This window comes from Kogia breviceps, chromosome 16 (assembly GCF_026419965.1).
Source record: "Kogia breviceps isolate mKogBre1 chromosome 16, mKogBre1 haplotype 1, whole genome shotgun sequence".
NCBI classification, from domain to species: Eukaryota; Metazoa; Chordata; class Mammalia; order Artiodactyla; family Physeteridae; genus Kogia; species Kogia breviceps.
Window position 1 is genome coordinate 17,672,630 of NC_081325.1, and position 20,953 is coordinate 17,693,582.

The 20,953-nt window shown below is 39.9% G+C and overlaps 1 protein-coding gene across 1 annotated transcript in view; it reads left to right on the forward strand.

The window, feature by feature from the left end:
• Positions 1-11,526, forward strand: part of DLEU7 (deleted in lymphocytic leukemia 7) — an 18,116-nt gene extending 6,590 nt beyond the window's left edge. Inside the window, exon 2 of the mRNA XM_059041712.2 lies at positions 9,595-11,526. Coding sequence (XP_058897695.1) covers positions 9,595-9,801 — 207 coding nt within the window. The 3' untranslated portion in view covers positions 9,802-11,526. The remainder of the gene's footprint in view (positions 1-9,594) is intronic.
• The last annotated feature ends 9,427 nt before the right edge of the window (positions 11,527-20,953 follow it).

Sequence of the window (20,953 nt, forward strand, 5' to 3'; positions counted from 1 at the left end):
ATCTAGCATGGAGGGTTGTGTTGGGTGTAGGGAAGAGATCTGTGCTCCCTCGTAGTTCCCAGCCCTGGGAAACTTTAGTGGAGAGTGGTCTGCTGTCCAGGCCGAAGTTCATTAAGGTCAGACCTCATCACAGAAAGCTGGAGGAAAGCTCTTTCTTCCATTAATACTCTCTGTAGAGTACATTCGGCATTCAGGGAGAGTGAGAGGGAAAAATGTGAGAAGAAACAAGTTTGTGGAGGCCATTATAAGAGAATATAGCTCAAGAAATGAGTGTTTTGTAAAGAACCAACTTATTTTAAAGCCAGGAGTGAAGGGAATAGGAATTGATTTATAGTTCGTGTAGATCTAGAAGTGATTTTGAAGATGATGTGATAGAAAAAAAAAAAACCAAAAACCTTCTTTGTGTATTGTTTAAAATTACCTGCATTATAGAGCCTATAAAGTCGTATTATATATTTGACTTTATTATCTATTGGTGTTGGTTTCAGAAATCGAGCTTTGAAACTGACTCCTAATGCTAGATTGTTTTTGCTTTTAAGCCTTTGGTTTTTGTTTTGTTTTGTTTTGTTTTTTTGCGGTACGCGGGCCTCTCACTGCTGCGGCCTCTCCCGCCATGGAGCACAGGCTCCGGACGCGCAGGCTCAGCGGCCATGGCTCACGGGCCCAGCCGCTCCGCGGCATGTGGGATCTTCCCGGACCGGGACACGAACCGTGTCCCCTGCATCGGCAGGCGGACTCTCAACCACTGTGCTCCAGGGAAGCCCAAGCCTTTGGTTTTGATGGGAGTGTTTATTTTCAATAAGAAGCTAAAAATGGGCTTAACTTTTCTTCCCTTTTTGGACTTTGCAGGTGCATTTTCAGTTGTTCAAAGATTCCAGAAGTACACATTCCTAATAAACACAATGCATCATGCAGAAAAGTACAAGTGGGGTGGATTTTCTAAGAGACCTCCCTTACACTGGGTAGGAGAGAACAGACCAGAGGAAGGGAGAGCTCCAACTAAGAGGTCTCTAATTAGCTAGGAGTTGGCTTTACATGGGGCGTGGAAGGTTCCATGCCTTGAATCCCTTCCAGATAACCACACCCTCTCAACTATGTTGCAGGGAAGAGGGCTGGACCGATGGGACAGTCTTCAATTTGGATATGACCATTGCCAATTTGAGCTTTGTAACACTTAGTTAACCTTAAGAAAAATAGCATGAATATAGCCAGAAAACAAACAGGAGACCATTCACATACAGACATTTTTGTTTCTCCCTCAAAGCTAGTTGGGTGCCTCCCAGCTTGCTTCCATGGTGTCCCTGTTCACCCCATGGTGGCATCTGCAGCTCTGTACTTCCCATTCACTAGTCTGTCCCCAGCACTGGACGGTGAGCTCTGCTCTCTCTGTCATCCTGGCATCTGGCCCAGTTTCTGATTTGGGGTGTCTTTGATGAATACTTGAGTTTTGAGAGAGAGGTTAATTCCAGCTCTGCCACTTACTTGCTGTGCGATTTAGGGATGTCATTTAATCTCTCCAAGCAGCACTTCTTTTCATCTCTCATTCACGGACGGTTGTGAGGACTGAGTGAAATAAGGTATATTAGGAGCCTTGCTTGGAGCCTGGCGCCTAGTAGGTGCTCAGGCTCATAGGCCTGACCAGTGTTCTTCAAACACTGGTTTGCCATGTTCCTCCCATGCTCAGAAGTTCCAGGGACTTGACTGTGACATTCAAGGCTTTCTGCACTAGCTTAAACTGATAGGCAACACAGAGCTCTGTTTTTTTCAGACTGGACTCCTCCTAGTCCTAGCCCCTGCTTGGCTCCAAGCCTTTGCTGGTATGGTTCAATCTCATTGTGGGGCCATCTCTTTTCCCTAGGGGTCAAATACTGCTTTCTCCAACACCACCTCTCGTATCATGTCTATACAGTCCTGCTCACCTACCACTTTGCTGACGGCTCATCCAAATTTCCATTCCCTTCTACAAAGGCTGGCAATAATCTGATGGTCTCAACCACTCTTTTAAAAAAAATTGTATTAAAAAAATACAAAACAAAATTTACCATTTAAAGGGTAGTGTTAAGTACTTCACATTTTTGTGCAAATAATCTCCATAACTTTTTCATCTTGCAAATCTGGAAACCCTATACCCATTAAACAAAAAGTCCCCATTTCCTCCCTCCCTCCAGCCCCTGGAAACCACCATTCTACGTTTTATTTCTATGGGTTTAACTACTCTAGGTACCACATATAAGAGGAATCACACAGTATTTGTCCTTTTGTGACAGGCCTATTTCATTTAGCATGATGTCCTCAAGGTTCATCCATGTTGTAGCATGTGTTAGAATGTTCTTTCTTTTTAAGGCTCAATAGTATTCCATTGCATATATAGACCACATTTTGTTTATCTATTCATGTGTCCATGGATACTTGAGCTGCTTCCACCTCTTGGCTGTTGTGAATAATGCTGCTATGAACATGGGTGTGCGAATATCATTTTGAGATCCTGCTTTCAATTTTTTTGGTTATGTACCCAGAAGGTGGAATTGTTGGATCCTATGGCAATTCTAGTTTTAATTCTTTTGAGGAAACTCCATACTGTTTTCCAAAGTATCTGCAGCATTTTTACGTTGCCAGCAGCAGTGCACAAGGGTTCCAATTTCTCCACATCCTCACCCACACTTGTTATTTTCAGTTTTTTGGATGGTAGACATTCTGTTGGATCTGAAGTGAACTGGGCTACTCTTTCTGAGCCTTAATCTTATTCTGTGTCACATCTCCACTGAAGGGTTTTAATAGGTTTTATCTCACTAATTAGAGTCCAAGTTTCTGTAGAGAATATTTTTCTTTTCTCTTCTATACTTCCTTCCTCTCCTCCTCTTCTTACTGACCTCCCATTTAGTGGAGTATTTAATTCATAACTTTAGATTGATGGCATGCTTTATAAATACAAAGAGCTTTCATATTCATGAGCTAATTTGACTTCTCATGGTAGCTTTTATTGTTCCCATTTTACAGATGAGAAAACTGAATATTCCATAGATAAAATGACTTTTCCACAGATGGCTACCTAAAGGATAGAACCAGGGCTCTAATGGCTATTCCAGTGCTTGTGAAGGATTGAGCTTGCATTCCCAGGGGCCTTTGAAGCTGCCTGGAGTGCTGCACTTCCTGACTGACAGCTATAAAGTCCCTTTTGCCATGTAATGTAACATACTCACAGGTTTGGGAAGAGGCCACAATTCTGCCTACCACAGGGCAGACTTCAGCTAAAAATTAGGAAGAAATGTTCTAAAAGCTAGAGCCATCTCTTCTAATGGGTTGCCTCCTAAGCACGAGTTTCTCCAGTGTAGCCAAGCAAATTCTGGACAAGTGCACATCAGGTATGCTATTAAAAGGATTCACCCACAGAACGAGCTCTGTATGAACTCTGTGCAATGCTTAGATTGTGAGTCTATAAATGTCTGTTCTTCTATAGGATTGGGCTTTTGTGTTTTTTCCATAGCCCTCATCACATTTCACTGGACATTTGGAGATATCCTGTATGTGTCTCATTTCTCCTACTAAGTTATAAGCTCTTTAGAGATCATGTACCATGTCTTATTGTCTTTTATCTAGTGTAGTAATAAGTCATGTAGTGGAGACTAGATACATGTTTGAAATAAATTTAACTGATTTATTAACTGAGGCAAATAGGCCGAGGCCATTACCCCAGTAGATTAGTTGAGTCACGAGACATTATCTCAACACACTTTATTTATTTATTTACTTTTTAAAGTCTGTATTGAATTTGCTACAATATTGCTTCTTTTTTTTTATGTTTTGGTTTTTTGGCCATGAGGCATGTGGGATCTTAGCTCCCCGGCCAGGGATCGAACCCGTACCCCCTGCATTGGAAGGCGAAGTCTTAACCACTGGAGCGCCAGGGAAGTCCCTCAACTCACTTTAAATTTTTTTTTTTTTTGCGGTACGCGGGCCTCTCACCGCTGTGGCCTCTCCCGCCGCGGAGCACAGGCTCCGGACGCGCAGGCCCAGCAGCCATGGCTCACGGGCCCAGCAGCCATGGCTCACGGGCCCAGCCGCTCCGCGGCACGTGGGATCCTCCCGGACCGGGGCACAAACCCGCGCTCCCTGCCTCGGCAGGCCGACCCTCAACCACTGCGCCACCAGGGAAGCCCCCCTCAACTCACTTTAAAATGTAAATGCTGGCCATTTACATTTGGACCCCTGTAGCAATCAATACATTTCATGTCCAAAAATCTGAGATTACACAAGGCTTTAGAAGTTCCAAAACCTGCTTTTAGATTGCTCAGCCACCATCATGTTCTAATTCTGGCAAAGCGCTCAAAGCACAGTGTAAGATATTACATCATTTTTGGAAGCATCTGGGACTTGCTAAATAAAAGCTGCTGGGAGGATATACTCTGTCATTGAGTGGAAAGCACCATAAGTGAAATCATCACCAATATTGATCATGTGAGTTTCCACCAAAAGTCCATGAGCCATTTAATATGCTGTTGCCTTAAGGCTGTCACTGGTGGCTCCTACCTTCTGCAGTAGAAGCTGGGTTGGAAGCCATGATTACTGGATCCATAGTTGGCTTTCAGACCTTCCAGAAAGGAAGAGAAGTGACCACCTGTTTTATTTTTCCCTTCCTTGGCTTAAGAGTCCCATGGAAAGCCTACTCCTATTAATTTGTTTTCTTTGACTGTTAATATATTTGAGAAAGGATTAAATGGAAATACTGTACTAAAATAGTAAAATAAAGAGACTTTGCAAAGCTCGCCAGAGATCTGAAGTTTACCCAGGGCCTCAGGGACCAGTACAGCCCAGCAGTGGAATTTTATTGTATGTATAATTTCCCCCAAAGATGCCTTCTTTGTTTCTTTACAATAAATGTGAAATTGACTTCAGATTTTAGGCCCACAAATATATTTTTAAAGGCATTTTAATCTTCTTTGGGTGATGAATGCCTTTGCAGACTGGTTAATAGGCACGCGTCAGCACACATTTCAGTGGTTCCTTCTATTTTAAATTTCCTTTTGCATGTTGTCTTTGATCCTTCCACTTTGTGCTTAGAGTTGGATTACTTCTATAAAGCAAGTGGACAATTTCCCTTGATGTGGATCTTGGGAAAGTAGTCCAGAGTCATTTTTTCCCCCTACTTTCTCATTCCCAAGCAATGTGCTGCAGCAATATAGGTGACCCCATAAACTGTGGGACAGATTATCTAAGTAGCCCCTTGATACCTTCTGAACAGACATGAGCAGTACTCAAAGGCAGGGAAGCAAGAATGCTTTAAAGAGAAGAAAACCAGGAAGTGTGGTAGCCTGTGAATACTTGAAAAAGGGGACTGTGCTGTGTTAGCCCACATGGAGTCCTGCTGCTGTTGTTTGCTGAATTGAATGAATAGATGTCTGTTTTGCTTCTTGGAGGATGTTTTCTAATAAACATTTTGCCAGAAATCCAGGTCCTTCTTCTTACCCAAGTGAGAGAGTTTTTATTAGGGAAAAGAATAGCTTCTCTTTCAACAAAGAAGTAGGAAGAAAACTAGTTCCTCATCAAACTTTGGTTCAACTTTTAGTTCTTCTTTTTTGGGGGATTATCTATTTTTCTTAAGTTTTTGAGTTGAATTCTTAGCTCAGGGACTTTCAGTGTTTAAGTGGTTTTTCTTTACTTATATAAGAATTTAAGTCTATGCTTTTCTCACTGGAGCTACATCCCACAAATTGTGATATAGTAGTTCCATAATTGTTCAGTATAGAGCATTTTAAAATTTCAAGTATTTTTTCCACTGACCTATGAATTATTTAGAAGTGGATTAAGTCATACATGTTTTGGGAAGGTTATATACATTACTGATTTCTCATTTATTTGCTTTGTGATTTGAGTGCTATAGACTTTGATATTAGTTGAGATTTGTGGCATTATCATAAAGTCATCTTTCATAAGTAATACATAGATGTTTGAGAATAATGTATATTTGCTTATCTCCATTAGACCAAGCTTATGATTAGAAAAGATTTTCAATCCTTTCTCTCTAGTCTGAATGTCCTGTTGTTTGATCAGTTTCTGAGAAAGATGGGTTAAAATCAGTCTTTATGTCTGGGGATTGAATGTAAATTGAGATTATCATATTAGACACACACAAGTACAAAACTGTCATATCTTCTTGGGGAATAATAGTTCCTGTTATTAATTGAAGTTTATTTTATCCCTAATAATGATTTTTCTGGATTTATTTTGATTTCTCTTTGCTTGATGTATATTTAATATATTTTCATTTACTTTCAATCTTTAGGTGATTTTAGTTTTAAACGTGTTCCTCGTAAGTAGCACATAGATAGATTTTGAAAATCCAACATGGCAACCACTTGCATTTCAAAAGGTGATTTATTTGGTGATTTCTATTCACCTGCTTTATGTTTGTATCTTTATTTCTCCATTTTTACCTTCTATCAGTAGAATCAAAAAGGTTTTGAGGGCTTCCCTGGTGGTGCAGTGGTTGGGAGTCCGCCTGCCAATGCGGGGGGCGCGGGTTCGTGCCCCAGTCCGGGAAGATCCCACATGCCACAGAGTGGCTGGGCCCGTGAGCCATGGCCGCTGAGTCTGCGTGTCCGGAGCCTGTGCCCCGCGGTGGGAGGGGCCACAACAGTGAGAGGCCCGCGTACCGCAAAAAAAAAAAAAAAAGGTTTTGATATACCTTTTGCCTCTGCTGATTTTGAAATTTTATTATTTCTATACCTTTTTTTTTTTTCAAATCTGTACACCAAGGAAGGTTTCCCATGGATAGAATCTCCCACGCTGTCACCTTCGGGTATTCTCGCGGTCCGCTGCAGCGAGCGCGGTCTCCCAAGAGTCGCAGGAAAGGGGCATCGAAGCCTGCAGAGCTTTGCTAGGTCCGGGAAGGCGCAGCCGGGCACTTGTGCTCGTCCTGCTCATTGCCGCCTCCCGGGCCTCCTATTCCTCTACTTTTAACGATGATCCTTACATTTCTCACATGTATAACTTAACAAGCCTGAAATTTATCAGTTTTGCCATTTTTGTCTTCAATGATACAATGCCTTAGAGTGCCATTGCATCCTACGTGTTCCTGCTCCTCGGCATTTTAGAACCATCTTGCTTTTTTAAACTCCAAGTTAGTTGTTATAATTTTTGTTTTGATTAATCAAATCTTCAGATTTACACTGCGTTTTTAAGTTTCTTTGTCCACTGTTGCTTCTTACATCCTTTCTTTCTGAGTTGAATCTCCTCTTTATGAATTATATCTTTAAGAAGATCTGATAGTGAGGGTCTATTTGTGGTAATTCCTTTTGTGCCTCTAAATAAAAGTATATTTACTTGGCCCTGATGTTTAAATGGTAGTTTAGTGGGACTAAAAAAAAAATCTTGGTTGACAGTTATTTGAGGATATTATTCTATTCTATTCTATCTTCAATTGTTATTGCTTAGAAGTTGGCTGTCTGGTCATCCAGACTGAACTCTTGTCTTTTTCTTTTCTGGTTGCTTTTAACAGCAGTTTTACCTTAATGAGTTTAGATTTGGATTTCGTTTAACTTTTTCTGCTCAAGGCTTGTTTTGTTTCCTGAATCTAAGGATCAATTTGGGATCATTTGAATCAATTTGGGATAATTTTAATCCAGTATTCTCTTTGACTACTGCTTCTCCCCCATTCTTTTTCTTGTCTCTCCTGGAAATGTATCTGTTGTACCTTGTCATTCTGTCAATCCATGTCACTTAACTTCTCATTCATATTTCCCATGACTTTACTTTGCATCCTGGGTAATTTTCTCAAATTTACCATCCAGTTTACTAATCTTCACTTCATATGTATTTATTCAGGTGTTTAACATTGAGTTTTTACTGTGTCATGATAGTTGTCATTTCTAGAAGTGGTATTGGGTTCTTTTTCAAGCCTGTTTTTTCTTAGGACATTTTTTTTCTGATTTCTTCTTTTATATCTTTAATCATTATAAATATATTTTATAGTTTATATATGAAATTCTTGGAGTTTAATCCTGCCCTACACTGCATCTACTATATCATGGTGGATTGTACTTAAAATTTCGTATTCTGAGTTTGTCTTCGACAGAGCTTTATGGGATTACTACTGAGGCGCATGGGTTGTGAACGTGTTTCTGTGGAATAGGCTTTTGTTTGCTTTTGCCATGTGTCCATGGATATCTCAGACCAGTTCCAATTTTTAAATTAATTTCTTCGCATGAGTGTTCCAAGAAGATGTATATGGTATAGAGGACAACTATAAACTTGAACTACTGTATAGTATAAGTCCACAGTTACAAATTCATAGGGACAACTTTACCTTCCATACCAAACCCAGCTCAAGAGAGACCAACTTTCTTTTCTTGATAGGTACTGGCAGGCAGCTAAAGTAATCTACTTTTCTTTTATAACCGGTCCTTGGGGATCTCCATTACTTTCTTGCAAGCTCAGAAAGGATGTTTGTTCTGTACTATTTAGAATATAGTAGCAAGGCATTATGGGGAAACTACATGTGCCATGTGCCAGAACCAGAAGTCTGGGGGGAGTCATTTTCATGTACATTTGAATCTTGAAGGATGGGGGCTTAGGGGCGCCAACCCCCCAAGCAGTCAAAAATCTGCATATAATTTTACAGTGGGCCCTCCATCTCCATGCCTCCAAATCCACGGATTCAACCAACTGTGGATAGTGTAGTACTGTAGTACATATTTACTGGAAAAAAATCTGCATAGAAGTGGGCCTGTGCAGTTCCAACTTGTGTTGTCTCAATCAACTGTATTTAAAATAAAACATATAGTCAACATTATCTCTGATGTGGAATAATTTCAGAGTACCATTTACATGTAATGGATTTTAGAATGTGAATATTTGAGGATTAAAAAATCTATTTAATTAGCTCATTCTTTAAAACTACCAACGAACTATTTCTAAATCTGCACTGGACATTTCTTGGGACCATGTTCATTAAATACCAAATCCTGTATTGGAATCTTGAAGACAGTGATTATGGCATAATAAGAACGAAGTCTATTTGTATATTCATCAAAGCTCTTTTAGGAACAAGTAAGAGAAACTCAACTCCAAATGGCTTAAGTAAAAAGAAATATTTATTGATTCAGATAGCTAAAAAATCCTGGGATTTATTGTTCAAGTACAGCTAGATTGACATGCTCAGAAAATGTAATTGGAATTAGTCTCCTTTAATCTCTTGTTTCTACTTTTTTTTTCTGTGTTGGCCTCACTTTCATTTGAATTCTCTCCTTATGGTGGCAAGATGTTTTCCAACAGCTCCAGTTAAACAGAACTTCTCTTTCCCAGTCTAACAAATATCCTGGGACTGTGGCTTATTGGCCTGCCTTGGGTAATCTGTCCATCCTTGGCCAGTCCAAGTGGCTGAGGGATGATGTGCTCTGATTGACCTGGTCCCTGGAGTTGTGGAGTGGAGTCAGCTTTGGTCAAACCACATAGGCTGAGAATGGAGGAAAGTATTCTCTGAGAGAAGAATCGAGGTTCTGTCATCAGAAGATTGGACTGGAGACTGGGTACACAAAACACAATAACTGTCTTCCATAACCTATCTGATTGCTTGTTTATGTTTGGTCTTCATTTCAGGACAGTGTTGAGTTTAGAAACATCTGCAGTCATTTGGCTCTACAGATTGAAGGACAGCAGTTTGACAGGGATTTGAATGCCGCTCACCAGTGTTTGAAGATGATAGTCAAGAAGCTGATTCAGTCTCTTGCTAATCTTCCTTCGGATGCCCACATGGTAGCCTGTGCTTCCTTGAGACAGATCTTACAGAATCTCCCAGACATATGAGTGTTCAAGACACTGGAATTAAAACCACAGCGAGCACTGCTAAGAGAGCTGGCTACTTTAAATTCCTAAGTGGATCAGCAGACAATGGATGTTTTTATTCCCAGGAAGGAGAGACTTGGTAGCATATATAGCAGTCTGACCTGTGGCATCTGTAACCCTTGGGAATTATAGCATGTTGGTGAAAAATTTTTAAAGCAGTAGTTCACATTTTTAAGTGTGTTGACATATTTGCTGACTTTTTGATTGAAATATATTCCACTTTGTGGAACTGACTGGATAATATATGTATATACATTTATGAATATATATTAAGTATTAATTTTAATTGAATGACACCTTAATCTACATTCATCTTAATGTAGGCCTATGAGGTTTAATATGGCTACTGGATGATTAGAGCTCCATGGTTTTTAAAATTATTTTGAATAAATGGGGTATTTGGTAATTGATATGTTCTACTTACTGAGCACTTCATTTTATGTTATGAGAATGATCTTTGGATGTTGTAGGACCACACCACATGTGTCAGTAATTATGAGTTCCAATCTTGGCATTAATAACTTGCTGTTGGGCAGCGAAGAGCTGCTTCTAAACCTTGTGCTTTCATCTACTGATTTGTAACTTAATGATAATGAGCTCTGAAGTACCAAGGCTATATGATATGTAAGTACAAAGTACAGTGTTGTTAAAGTCTCATGTGAAAACATCTAGCCCCTCATACTCTTTCTAAATATTCCCATTGAAGTAGGAAATTCTTGGGAAAAAAAAAGGACGGAGTGGATATACTGGCAGATTTCCCTAAATATTTAGAGCTAGGCAAAGAGAGAGTGACGTTTTTGCAACAAAAATCTACACATGCTTAGGAAAAACTAAATTTCCTGTTGTTTAATGGTGACTGCGTTGAGAACCAAAGTAAATTGAAGTGCTGCTTTTCCCTTAAAGTTTTAATAGAAACGGCATCAGGTTTAGAAAAAAAAAAGTATAATGTAGCTTGTTTTCTGAAGGAATTATAAACTGGGTCTGTATGGTAAGAGTATACCTACTGTTAAAACAAGTAAGTGATAAGAATAATCAAAGCCTTTTTAATCACACATATTCGAATCCTACTTGGTTTCACATATTTTCTTCCACAATCTTAAGATAAATATAGTGCTTCTTTTTATTTTTTTTATTTGTTTTTGCGGTATGCGGGCCTCTCACTGCTGCGGCCTCTCCCGTTGTGGAGCACAGGCTCTGGACGTGCAGCCTCAGCGGCCATGGCTCACGGGCCCAGCCGCTCCGTGGCATGTGGGATCTTCCCGGCCCCGGACCGGGGCACGAACCCGTGTCCCCTGCATCGGCAGACGGATTCTCAACCACTGCGCCACCTGGGAAGCCCTATTGCTTCTTTTTAGATGTAACTGACCATTTCCGTAGAAGAGAAATAAATTTATGAGACTGAATTTTACCTGAAAGATGAGAGGTATATATTTATGCATGTGCGTGTGTGTATAGGGGAAAGGGTGGGCCAGAAGGGAAGGGCATTCATTTCTTGGGAACAATCTTTAGCACATTGTTCTCGCACTCCTAGGAAACATTGTATTCTGGGGGTACCACTGTACTTTATGGTGCAGTCCTTCCCCACGGAAATTATTCCAAGACTCTTCTCTAAAGACATAGCATTATTATAGGCTGCCTTCCCATTGTAATCAATATCCCTATCAATAAATATTAATATTACGGGTTTTTTATAACTCCTATTCCAAGAAATATTGAAGATTGTTGCTTTTCTGTCTATACTTGTGCTTTTTCCTCCCTTTGCAGTGTGTTTCCCACAGACCAGTTGAAACGCCATTCATCCTTCAAGGCCTGATTTATTCACCATTTCTTTCATGAGCCCTCCTGGGTCATCCTAGTAGGACATGGGCTCTTCCTCCTCTGAACTCACATAAAAACACACTTTGTGCTACTGCACAGGCATTTATCACCCACCATCTTATAGCATGGCTATTGGTATACCTGCCATCAAGATCAGCTTGCCTGAGGGCAAGGATTATTCTAGACATCTTTGTATATTGCATAGCAGCTATAATTCTAAAAGTTCTTTGACTCTACTAGGACTTCCATGGCCCCTACCACTTTTTCACAAACACACACACACCCATTTTTACTTCTGTGGCTTATGTTCTTTGCTCAGTCTGTATAATCATCTGGTTGTACATGCTGCTCTCTTCTTCCCTTTGGTTGAGTGCTGCTGGCAAAACTCCATTCTTGGTCAAGACCAACTCTCCTCCTACTCCTATGTCTGCTCGTGAGTTCTGAATATGGCTTAAGAACAGCACATGGCTATGCCAACTCACTTCAATTCATGGCTTGCAATCTCAAGGGGCCCTCATGTCCTCCATTAGTGCTACTTCATTTCCTAGGACTGCATTTTCCAATATGGCAACCACTGGCCACATGTGACTTTGAGCACTTGAATACGGTTAGTCTGAATTGAGATGTGCTGAAAATGTAAAATGCACGTTGGCTTTCAAAATTAAAACTGTTTTTATCATTAAAAACAAAGAATGTAAAATATCTCAATAATTTTTTTATACAGATACATGCTGAAATGATAATATTTTGAATATATTTGGTTAGATAAAATACATTCTTAAAATTAATTTTACCAGTTTTGTTTTACCTCTTTAAGGTGGCTACTAGAAAATTTTAAATTTAATTTGTGGCTTGCATTGTATTTCTATAGGGTAGTGCTGTCCTAGAAAATTCACTGGGCAATTCAGTGCTGTCCTTGACAATTACTCTCTGAGGGGTTTGTTCCATACCTTCTCAAACTTGATCCTTCTTCATTTTTCTCATTCTCAGCTGATGACCTTGCTTCCAATTGCACTGAAAAAAATAAAAGCCCTCTGAAGAGCATGTTCATCTTCACACAGATCTACCATATACTTTGATTCCCTTTTCTTATAAGGAGGACTTGCCCTGCTCCTACCTGAAGCTGATCAACCACTCAGGCTCTGGACCCTGTCCTCTCTCACTTGCTTGAAGACTTGCCTTTTGCACTCATTCCTTTGCCTGCCTTACCAGTTTTTGCTTCTTAATGGGAGCATTTCCATCAGCATGATATTATGTTATAGAATCTCCAATCTTTAATTTTTTATTTTTATTTTTTTTATATTACTGATTTTTTTTACATCTTTATTGGAGTATAACTGCTTTACAATGGTGTGTTAGTTTCTGCTGTATAACAAAGTAAATCAGCTATATGTATACATAAATCCCCATATCCCTTCCCTCTTGAGCCTCCCTCCCACCTCCAATCTTTAAACAACAATTTCTCCAGCTACAACTCTATTTTTCTCCTTCCCTTAAGAGCAAAATTGATTGCAATAGTCTAAATTAGTTGTCTACAATTTGTTTTTACTGATTCCCTTTTGAACTCATACCAAATGGATTTTGTACCCACAACTCCACAAAAATTGCTCTTGTTAAGGTCCCTAATGACTTCCTCACTGATAAATTCAACGGTAAATTCTCAGTGCTCATCTTATTTCATCTATCAACAGTTTTTGTTTGTTTGTTTTGCGGTACGCGGGCCTCTCACTGCTGTGGCCTCTCCCGTTGCGGAGCACAGGCTCAGCGGCCATGGCTCACGGGCCCAGCCGCTCCGTGGCATGTGTGATCCTCCCGGACCGGGGCACGACCCCGTGTCCCCCGCATCGGCAGGCGGACTCTCAACCACTGCGCCACCAGGGAAGCCTATCAACAGTTTTTGACACAATTGATTACGTCCTACATGAATCACTTTCTTATCCTGATTTCCGGGTCAGCAGACTTGCATGGTTTTACCTTTTTTGTAGCTCACTTCACAGAACTGTTTCCTGGTTCCTCCACATCTCCCTAACTTCTTAATTTTGGAGTGCTTCAGGGTTCAGTCTAGGTCCTCTTCTCTATCTACACTTATTCCATGGTGATTTTTAAATTATCAGCTATTCACCAATGACACCCAGGTATATGTCTTTTGCCCTGAACTCCAGACTCCTGTAGTAACTGACTACAGGATGTCTTTACTTGAATGTCTACAAGGCATTTCAAATTCCAAAATGGAATTCTTGATTCCCAACCCTGCTTCTCCCCATCCTCTAAATCTCATGTGACAGTGGCTCATATGCATGCAGTTACATAGCAAAAAGGAAAAACACTGAAGAAGCCATCCTTGTCTCCTCTATTACTCTCACCTCTAGCCACTCAATCAGCAAAACCTTCAAAATACATCTCCAATCAGATCACTTCTGACCACTTCCATAGCCACTATTATCTCCTGCCTGGAATACTGCAGTACCTTCCTGAATTGTCAGACTACTTCACTGGTGTCTTCTCATCATCTATTCTCCACACATCAACCAGAGTAATATAAACCAGATCAATTATTGCTCTGCTCTAAACCCACCAATGGCTGCCTGTTTTACTCACAATAGAATCCAAATTCTGCCTCTGACCCATCTCTTGTTGCACTTCTGTTCTAACAACACCGATCTCTTTGCCACTCTCACCTCTTCAAACACAACTGGTTTCAGGGACTTTGCACTTGCTTTTCACTCTGCTTGAAAGACTTTTCTCTCATCTACTTTAAGTAGGTATTGACTTCAATGCCACCTCATTAAAAAGGCCTCTCTAAACTCCTTACTGAAAATACTATCCCCTGTCACACTCTTATCCCTTCTCCCTGCTTTGTTTCCTTCTTAACTCTTATAATGGCCTGAATTTATTTATGGGTTTATTGACTGTTGTAATTGGGTTGGCTGGCGGCCCCCAAAGGTTATGTCCATGTCCTAATCAATGGAACTTGTGAATATTACCATATATGGCAAAAAAGTGAATATACTTGGATGGTGACAGATGTGATTATATTAGGGTTATTGAGATGAGATTATTTGGGATTATCCGGGTGGACCCTAAATGCCATCACATGTCCTTAAAAGAAAGAGGCAAAGGGAGACAGTATAGGCAAAAGAGGAGGTGGCAGCGTGACAGAGACACAGGCTGGAGTGATGTGTCCACAAGTTAAAGAATCCTGACAGCTATCAGGACCTGGAAGAGGCAAAGATCAGATTCTCCCCTCGAGCCTTCAGAGGGAGAGCTGCCTTGTTGACACCTGGATTTTGGACTCCTGGTCTCCAGAACTGTGAGAATAAATTTTTGTTGTTTTAAGGCACCCGGTTTGTGATAACTTGTTGTGGCAGCCGTAAGAAATGAATACACCTGCTTTTCCTCACTGGAATGTAAGCACTGGGACGTCGTGCATGGCTGTATCCCTAGTGCTGCCGCAAGGCCTGGCACAGAGCAGCAGCCCAATAAATATCTGATGAATGAAGACATACAAGTCATGTGGTTAGTTATTTCAGCTGTTTTGTTTGTTCTTTCTTTTGTTTGTTTTTTTACTGAGGGATTTGATTCCTCCAGAAGTTTCCCAAGTCTTATATATCTTCTGGTAAATATCTAAACTCAAAGAAAAAACTAAAAGGACAGTTTTAAGGGTTAAATGAATCAGCACATTTCGGTCAGGTGTTGGGTTAAAAATAATCATGTAGCTATCATTCAATAAAAGGTTAATAATTATGATGGTCATCATTGTAACAGGGACTGGGCCAGCCTAGGCCACTCTGAAGAGTGGGGTCCTTTTTCTCTTCTCCCTTACCCCAAAGACTACATAAATGTGCCTTTAAAAGCAGATTTTTAAACTTTATCATCGTGGGCTATTTTCTTCCACAGCCATGTCATCATCATGATCATCATCATCAACAACCATAACACAAGTTCCCACATTTTTGTGGCTCAAGCAACGTCCGGGGGGGATTTGACCATCTTGGAGCCAAGCTGTGGTTTTTTTATTTCAGACCATATAGCACCTTGAACAAGCGTGACCCTTGGGTGGGTGAGGACAGTTTGTGGGTGTCTCTTGATAATGCTGAGAAAAATTTGAGTCATCTGATAATTTCTTTGTTGTATTTCCTTAGATATTTAACCCTCGCATTCTCCTGGACTCTTACGTTTGTATGCTCTTAGCAATAGATTTCTGGAAGCACGTTTGCTTATGGAATAAAAATAGGGGCCATACCGAGGACTTTCTAAGTAGAGCTGGACAGCCAAGTGACAAGCTCATACCTATAACTCCTTTCTCTTATCCTTAGATACTCTCCTCACTCTTGTCTCTACTTTTCTGGAAGCTCTGCGAGGTCCCAGATTGGCCTGATCTTACATCCTTTTGACTGCATGCCTTATTCTCATAGAGAAACTATCTTTGGGTTCCTTTGGCTGTGTTCCATTTTCTTTTGTCTCATCAGAATCAGTTCTGTTCTCTCATTTAACTGCTCTTACTCTTCTTACAGCTTCTCCCCAAAGTGGATTAGTTTCCTTGGTTTAACTTAAGGCCTTTGGAGGGTAGCAAGCCATTCAGATACTTGTTCTATGCAGAACACAAGACTACCAGGATCAAATTTTTCACGTCTAAAAATTCCCTGCAACAGTTGGCCCCATTATCCACTCTTCTTCATGCTCTGATGCCAGATACTTATGGAGTAAATCTATCTGAGAGGAGTATAAATTCTGTGGGTCCATGAGTTTCAAGACACATTTAATTCAGCAGAACTTTGAATAAGAAGTGTTCTGTATAATCTGGGTATTCTCATCAAGGATCCCAGTGTTCCATTCTACAGCCAAAAACTTACCACAGTCCTGGTTTCACTTAGCTCATATCAGAAAGGTCTAGGTTATTATGGTCCTGGCATATGTTACTGGAGAGCTTACTTTGTCTGATGTGACTTCTTTACTGCTATGCTCAATAGAAGTGATATTGAAAGCTGAGCTATGGTTTATAAATTTCTCTTCTTGTAGACAAGCTCATATTTGCTCCATGCTTACAGTCATAAGTCAGGAGACAATTTTAAGGCTGACAGAAATCTCTCCCAACACAGAAGTAACACTAATATGTTCCTCTTGCCTTGATGAAGAATTTGATATAATCATGGCTTCAGTTTCTTTTTCCTTAAAAAAGCATTATGAAATGTCTGGAGCGTAGAGGGTATCTGGTGGAAAAATAAATTTACCGTGATCCAAGAAATGAGTCGCCAAAGCCAGTGTTGGCTTAAGCTGGTACAGAGAGAAGAGAGGAGGTTCCATAAACCCTCTTCCCCTTCCCTGCATGTGTAACTCTAGCTCTAAATGTAACTGAGGCGTACAGGGGCACAGCACATGCTTGGAACACGTGTGTGTGTCTGTGTGTGTGTGTGTGTGTCTGGGCTGGAGGAAAGGAGGGCAGGGGAGGAAGTACACCTGAGTCAGGTGTTATAATCCCAAACATGAGGAAAGCAGTGGGATAATTTGGAAAATGAATGTCCTTGGGGATATCTGCAGACTCACGTTGAGGAGGTCATCAAATGAATTTGATTGGTTTATTGATTTGCTCAAATAAAAAATATAGGGCTTCTTACACATGAAGGTTTTCATGCCATTTGATAATTTGCTTAGTGCTGATGTGACAGCTATTTTATGTACAACCTCATCGTCCTCAAAGTCTGTCTCCATACCCTCTCATCTCTCAGCCTCAATCTTCCCAATCTTCTCTGAGCCCCTCTCCAAGTCTTGGACCATCTTGCATAGAATTTGAGGGCAAAGGTATTCATAAGGCTATTAATTGCATTATTTTTGGTATTTAAACATTCTTTTACGTATAAATAAAGTTAACAGATATTGGTCTTTTGTGTTTTTCTCTCAATTTTTCATATGTTCCCTTGCCTCTCCTACAGTCTCAGATTACATGATAATTTGTTAGACACCTATTTCCTGTGTAACTCAAAAGTGAACTAAATGTGCGTATAGTAGGAATACTGTTTACACGCACATAGGATGAATAGTCATACCTAGCGGGAACGTGAATAAAGCTCCTCTATCCATTTTTCTCTCATGGCAATTTTGATTGAAAGACAAAAAAAGAAAGAGATAAACTTTGTGGGTGCAATTTCCCTTACACTTTTGCTTAATTAAATTTGAATGGTTGATACAATACCTATATTATTCTGTATTATGAAATTCTCTGCTTTTGTATAGCCACTTCAAGAATATTTCCTGTTTCTGAAATTAAATTTTTGAATTTTTCATTAACAAGGTGAGTAGCTTTGCTGCTTTTTAAGTATCAGGAGCCCTAAAGTTAATGGGGCTGGAATTATTGCCATGAGGTTGCACTGAATGTTGTTCTGCTCCTGTTCTCGGCTTTTGTTTCTTCTGGGAGAAATATTGCAAAGCCAAGTCACAAACATTCACAGAGTTAGGTGCAGCCTAAGTGGGTCCATGGGCCGATTTAATTCAAATTTACCCAAAGCATCAATAAACATACATTGTTACTCAACTTGGGCCTAACTCTAGTGCAAACCACCATCTATTCTAGATGCAAGATACAGTCAGTCCATTGTTTCCAGGTGTTTTGATGACTGAACCTGCTCAATAGTTGATCTAATTCGTATGGAAATAATGAAAAAGAGTTGACAACAAATCCAATTTATTCAGTAGGAGTGTGTGTGTGTGTGTATATGTGTATGTGAGTGTGTGTGTGTGTGTGTGTGTGTGTGTGTAATTCCTGTATCAATAAACACGTGATTTCCAGCTGTTCCCTCTCACTCTCCTTTACTCATTTCAGTAGTTTAAAATCAACAGGTTGAAAAGATCTTTGAGTGGAGAGGTTTTTCTATTAACAATGGGTACCCATAAAAATAAAAACTCCAGAATGACACCCAGTTCTAAGCAATGATTACATATCTAACATGTTCCTAAATGGGCTTTTTGAGTACTAATTATGACATATAATTTCTCAGAGGTCTTTTAGTTATGGTTTTAAAACTGTTCATTACAAATAAAATGAGTTCTTGGGAAAATGAAGGTGGCCCTTAGCAAAGCAGTATGACTAGTGAAGAATACGGTTTTTCCAAATAAAAGACTCGGGTGCTTTTATATTTATCCAGGTAACTTGTTATCTAGGCATCTACTTATTTTTAACCTTTTATTTTGAAATAATTATAGATTCATAGGAAGTTGCAAAATATCGTGCATGGGGTCTCATAAACTCTTCACCAGCTTTCCCCAATGATGAAATCCTATATGACCATAGTACAATAGCAAAACCAGGAAACTGACATTGGTACAATAGTGCTAACTGGATTATAAACCTTATTCAGTTTTCATCAGTTTTTACATTTACTAGTGTGTGTGTTAATAGTTCTATGCAGTTTGATTCCATGTAGAGTTTTCTGTAAGCAGCACTACAATCGAGACAGAATTGTTCCAAGACCTGTACTCTGAAAACTATAAGATGCTGATGAAAGAAATTGAAGGTGACACAAACAGATGGAAAGATATACCATGTTCTTGGATTGGAAGAATCAATATTGTCAAAATGACTATACTATCCAAGGTAATCTACAGATTCAATGCAATCCCTATCAAATTACCAATGGCATTTTTTGCAGATCTAGAACAAAAATCTTAAAATTTGTTTGGAAACACAAAAGATCCCGAATAGCCAATCCCGAATAGCCAATAGCAATCTAGATAAAGAAAAATGGAGCTGCAGGAATCAGGCTCTCTGACTTCACTGTACTATAAAGCTACGGTAATCGAAAAAGTATGGTACTGGCACAAAGACAGACTTATAGATCAATGGAACAGTATAGAAAGCCCAGAAATAAAACCACGCACTTATGGTCAATTAATCTATGACAAAGGAGGCATGAATATACAATGGAGAAAAGGACTGCGGTGCTTCAATAAGTGGTGCTGGGAAAACTGGACAGCTACATGTAAAAGAATGAAATTAGAATATTCTCTAACACCATACACAAAAATAATCTCAAAATTGATGAAAGACCTAAATGTAAGACCAGATACTATAAAACTCCTAGAGGAAGACATAGGCAGAACACTCTGACATAAATCGCAATAATATCTTTTTGGATCCACCTCCTAGAGTAATGAAAATAAAAACAAAAATAAACAAATGGGACCTAATTAAACTTAAAAGCTTTTGCACAGCAAAGGAAACGATAAACAAAATGAAAAGACAACCCACAGAATGGGAGAAAATATTTAAAAACAAAGTGACCAACAAGGGGTTAATCTGCAAAATACACAAATCGCTCATGCAGGTCAATAGCAGAAAAACAAACAACCCAATCAAAAAATAGGCACAAGGTCTAAATAGACATTTCTCCAAAGAAAGCATACAGATGGCCAAAAAAACACATGAAAAGATGCTTAACATTGCTAATATTAGATAAATGCAAATCAAAACTACAGTGAGGTATCCCCTCACACAGCTCAGAATGGCCATCATCAAAAAGTCTACAAAAACAGGGCTTCCCTGGTGGCTCAGTGGTTGAGAATCCGCCTGCCGATGCAGGGGGCACGGGTTCGTGCCCTGGTCCGGGAAGATCCCACATGCAGCGGAGCGGCTGGGCCCGTGAGCCATGGTCGCTGAGCCTGCGCGTCCGGAGCCTGTGCCCCGCAACGGGAAAGGCCACAACAGTGAGAGGCCCACATACCACACACACACAAAAAAAGTCTACAAAAACAATAAATGCTGGAGAGGGTATGGAGAAAAGGGAACCCTCCTACATTGTTGGTGGGACTGTAAATTGGTACAGCCACTATGGAAAACTGTATGGAGGTTCCTTATAAAACTAAAAATAGAGCTACCATATGATCCAGCAATCCTACTCCTGGGCATATATCCGGAAAAACCATACTTTGAAAAGATACATGCACCCCAGTGTTCAATGCAGCACTATTTACTATAGCCAAGACATGGAAGCAGCCTAAATGTCCATCGATAGTTGAATGGATAAAGAAGATGTGGTCCTATATACAATAGAATATTACTCAGCCACAAAAAGAATGAAATAATGCCATTTGCAGCAACATGGATGGATTTAGAGATTATCATACTAAGTGAAGTAAGTCAGAAAGAGAAAGACAAATATCATATGAAGTCACTTATATGCGGAATCTAGAAAAATGATACAAATGAACTAATTTACAAAACAGACTCACAGACTTAGAAAGCAAATTTATGGTTACCAAAGGGGAAGTGGGGGGAGGGATAAATTAGGAGATTGGGATTAAC